Source organism: Mandrillus leucophaeus, unplaced genomic scaffold, assembly GCF_000951045.1.
Source record: "Mandrillus leucophaeus isolate KB7577 unplaced genomic scaffold, Mleu.le_1.0 Scaffold5, whole genome shotgun sequence".
Classification (NCBI taxonomy): domain Eukaryota; kingdom Metazoa; phylum Chordata; class Mammalia; order Primates; family Cercopithecidae; genus Mandrillus; species Mandrillus leucophaeus.
Window position 1 is genome coordinate 3,783,489 of NW_012105364.1, and position 4,224 is coordinate 3,787,712.

Sequence of the window (4,224 nt, forward strand, 5' to 3'; positions counted from 1 at the left end):
CAACCCAGAAAGCGCAGCAAGGCTCTGGGAATACGATGTGGGTTGGCTTTTCCTACTCAGCTGCACCTTAAAGCGCCAGGCCATTGGGCTTGATACTTCTCAAACCCTGAATCATTGCCTCCAGCTCTGCCCTGGGTTCAGGATGCACCACTCCACCCTCTGTGTAGCTTGGGTCAACTTCGGGGCGTCACTCGAATAGTAATTATTGCTGCGTTTGGCTGGACATCCTTATTACGGCCTGGGTCCCTCTCAGCTGGACACCGGGCTCCTTAGTTTGGCTGGGATGACTCCAGTACTTCCCGCCGCCCCACCTTACCCCCCTACGCGCTCCCTTCCCAAGGCGACCACCTGCACCGCCCCACTTACCATCTGCCCCGCGGGGAGGGCCCCCCCGGGCTAGCGGAGCCCTCCCTGCTCCCGGGCGGCTTTGGAGGAGCTCGGTGTTTGCCTCCAGCCCTTCGCTACCGGAGGATCAGGTTCCTCCCCTCCTCCCCCTCCAGCTCCGGCCGCCGCCGCCTCCTTCTTGCATGACACAGCAGAACCGCAGCTGCTGCAGCAATTCCAAGCCATCCGCCCAGGAAGCGCCGCAACCGGGACTCGGGAGGGGTGGAGGGGGCGAGGCAGGGGCCACGGTCCCGGGGGATCCTCGGCCCCACTGTGCACCACACACTCCTTTCCCAGCCCAGGGGCACGCGAACAAAATGAGGCTCAAGCTGACCAGGCCGAGCTGGAGGAACGCTGGGGCTTGGCAGCAGAAGGGATGGGACCAGAGCGAAGGGTGTGGAGGAGACCCCAGTGAGGGCCGGGACATTTCAGGTAAAGAGAGGTAAGAAGAGGCCCAGACGTCAAGGGCCAGACTGTGAAGGTGAATAGAGGTCAAAGAGAGGTAAGGAGGTAGAGTTGCAGAGAAGAGAGGCCAAGCTGGGAAGGGCGTGGGGTTGGGGGCAGCTGCAGGGGAGGATGGGGGGTATAGTCTTTGGGGAGGCCTGAGCTGAGCGCCCAGGCAGAAAAGGGGCTGAGTTGGGAGGCAAGGACTGTAGGAGGAAAGGGATGAAAGAATTAGGCATGAGATAGGAAGGTAAAACTTGGGAGAGATATTATAGAATTAGAAGGCTTGGAATGGAGCTCATTCATCATGGCTGATGAGGTAAACTGATGAGGTGGAGAGAGAGTGTCAAGGCAAGGCCAAAAGAAAAGATCTTCCATCCCACTCTTCAGTTTCTTGCGAAGTTTTTTCTTGATTCCGCCAATCCAAACAGTTTCCCTTATAAAATGGAAACGCATGGACTAAAAAACCCAGAAATAGCTATCTGGCTTAGATTTACAGGATAAAATCTCCGTGTCTGTAAAAACTTTAAGGCAGAAATTTGGGATTTATGGTACAAATCCTTAAAGGGACTGTGAGTCAGTAATACCCACAGCACTCAACATTGTGAGTTTCCACACATCCCTGGACTTAAGTAAGTCTTTCCAAGTGTTTGTTAATGCTAGAAATGATGAAAAAATTAGTGGCTCAAAAATATTAAAGTGCACATGCTTTTTGCTTTCTCTATGTATACACAGATACATATATGTATACTTTCTAGCGACTAGCAAGTATGGTATGGCTAGGGATAATTATGTTTTTCTGATTATTTTGTTTCCCATCAAACACCCCACGAATTTTACAGCAGACCGCCTTCTTGTCACCATTTGAAAGAATGTGGTCAGAAAAGTAATGCAAAAACTGCCACTTTGGTTTTGTCTGTACCTTCCAGGTCATATCTCCGTACCTCACTTCCTGACACAAACAAGTTTTCACTGTTGTCAGCAACAAAGCCCTAATATAGCTGCGGAAGAGAAAAACTGCATTGCATTTTGCCTCCTGCAAGCATCATCAACAGTTACTGGAGGAATGTAATTCCAGAAAGCTTGAAAGCCGTGGTGATGGTAATTATGTATCAAATGCCTGGTTCTATTTCTGTTATTATTGTTTTGTCATTTCTGTTCTCCCAGCGATCTGACTGAACTTGCAGAGGGACAAATCCGGTTTTTCTTTTTGACTTTTGTCAAACTGAATCAGGCCTGATAGAAAACTCATTGCTCTCCGAGGAAACAAAGTAGGAGCCATGAAATGTCATTTTAACAGAGCGTGGGTTTGGTGACTGTAGGAAAGGATTTGAGGACGCTCCTTCTGTTCGGCTTCCTATGTCATGAGCACAGACTCCACGCACGCACAGACACCACGGCTCCCGGATGCTGTGGCTCCCCGATCTGGGCTCTTGCAGCGCCAGAAGCCCCTCCGGGATGCTGCGAGGGGCTCCCGGTGGGTGGAGGTACGGACGCCGCTGCGGCCGCCGCCGCCAGTCCTGCTGCTGTTGTTGCTGCTGCAGTCACGTGGGAGCCCCTTTAAGTTTCCATAGAGAGGCCTCTCTGGTGTCACATGATGGACATGATATAATGAAACAACATTGTGGAGAGGAAAGCATTAGGGGAGCCCACGGCTACAAAAACAAGTGAGTGAGAAGAGGTGGGAGGAAGAGAAACTACGCCACCTCCCCTGCAGCCGAGCGCACGCAGCAGCCTGGCGTGACAAGTGGGCGACGCCGGGGGGCAGGGAGCCGGGGTCCTCGGCCCTGGCCGGGGACCCCACCGCCCACCGCGCGGAGAACAACTTTTAGCCGGCAGCCCAGGCCAGCGCGGCACCTGTCTCCTGAGTCTCCACCGCTCCTCCCCATCCATCCCAGGGAAATTCTCAAGAATACTCTCTACAAATCTACGTGCGCATCGTTTTCCCCTCTCGTCGCGCCCGGGAGGAAGGAACGAGGCAAGGAGCTAAGCAGCGTGCGTTCAGCCCTGGGGTAAGTTCGTCGGGTGGGGAAGCCAGTCCCGCAGGACTTTGGGATGGGAATTTTGCTCTCCTTTGCGATCTCAGGGCGTGAAAAAGGCGTCCCCTCCGCTCCTGGCGGGGCTGATCGGCTGGCTAGTCAGTTTCCCCTTAGCACGCCCCGTGCGCCCACCCTCGCTCGGCCCGGGGCCCCCTCGCCGCCCCCCGGAAAGGGTCTGCGGTTCCTGGCCAGGACCTTCGGAAGGCGAGCGGGGGAAGGTAGGGCTGTCGCGGGAACCCGGCTTGTGGGAGCGATTTCGCCATGTTTGTGTTGCTAAGAGCACTTTTTCCCCTTTGCTGTGGCTTGATGCCACATGGCTCCTCTGGAGCTGCCGCCGGGCTGAGAGAGTGTGTGTGTTTTTTTTTTTCAATGTCCGCATTCCAGCTAATGTTGCGCAGATAAAATTCAAACTTGAGGTAAACAGAAGAAGAGGAGGAGGAGGAGGAGGAGGAGGGGAGGGGGGAGGGAGGGGGAACTGTTTCCATTTCGAGATCCCACCTCTTCCCTCCGCGCAGCCCAACATCCCGAACCTAGAGACAACTCTCGCCTTTCTCCCACGTCCCCCACCTTTGCTGTCAACAAGAAATAAGGCCGGGGGGGGGTGGGGGTTGGAGTTGGGGGGTGGCATGCTTATTAATTAGAAAGGACACGGTGTCTCGGTTCTCCACTGGAATCAGCAACTCCCTGGAACTCGGGCCTCTGGCCCCGTCCCTCTTTTCTCCGGCAGGGACGCAGGATGCCTTGGTGCACTCTGGAGACGGGGACGGGAGGCTGCAGCGCGCCTGGGTGGGGCGAGGGGTGCCGGTCCCCTCACGCCCTCTGACTTTAGGATATCAGACAGTGTCTCTTCAACCCCACCCCAGGCGCAGGTTTCCAGAAGGTGGGGTGGGTGGGGCCCCCGATTTCCAGAAGGCGAGTTACCTAGCAGGTGTGTGGGGTGGGCATTGCTATTCGGTAAGTCTGTTGCATGGGGTAGGATGACGTGGGAAGCTTAAAAGCTTTAAAGCCAGCCCAAGGGTAGAGCTGCGTCTGCTGTTTTTTGTTTGTTTGTTTGTTTTTTCCTGTGTGTGTGGCAAATTAGGGAGAAAAATCAAGACGTTCCCCCCAGTCCTCCCTCGGTGTAAACGTCTGCTCCAGCTCGCAGCCCGCTGCTGGGTGAGTGGCGACGATCAAGGCGAGGGTGAGCTTCGTCACGGGGAAAGCTGGAGGCTCCTGACAGCTCGTAGCCGTCCTCCCCGCGCCCCGCCCTAGGCGGAAGGTGTGGGTTGGGTGGTCCGAAGAGGGTGACGTCCGAGGTGGGGTGGGCACAGGCTCGGGATCCCTCGCAGAGCTAGGGGCCGCAGCCCCGGTCGCCGGG

The 4,224-nt window shown here is 55.7% G+C and overlaps 1 protein-coding gene across 1 annotated transcript; it reads left to right on the plus strand.

Annotated features, from left to right (window-relative positions):
- Positions 1 to 305: 305 nt before the first annotated feature.
- LOC105550805 lies at positions 306 to 3,116 on the plus strand. The gene is made up of 2 exons (XM_011995839.1): positions 306 to 826; positions 1,758 to 3,116. The coding sequence occupies exons 1-2, from the start codon at positions 528 to 530 to the stop codon at positions 1,822 to 1,824; spliced, it is 366 nt and encodes a 121-aa protein (XP_011851229.1). The 5' UTR covers positions 306 to 527; the 3' UTR covers positions 1,825 to 3,116.
- Positions 3,117 to 4,224: the final 1,108 nt, after the last annotated feature.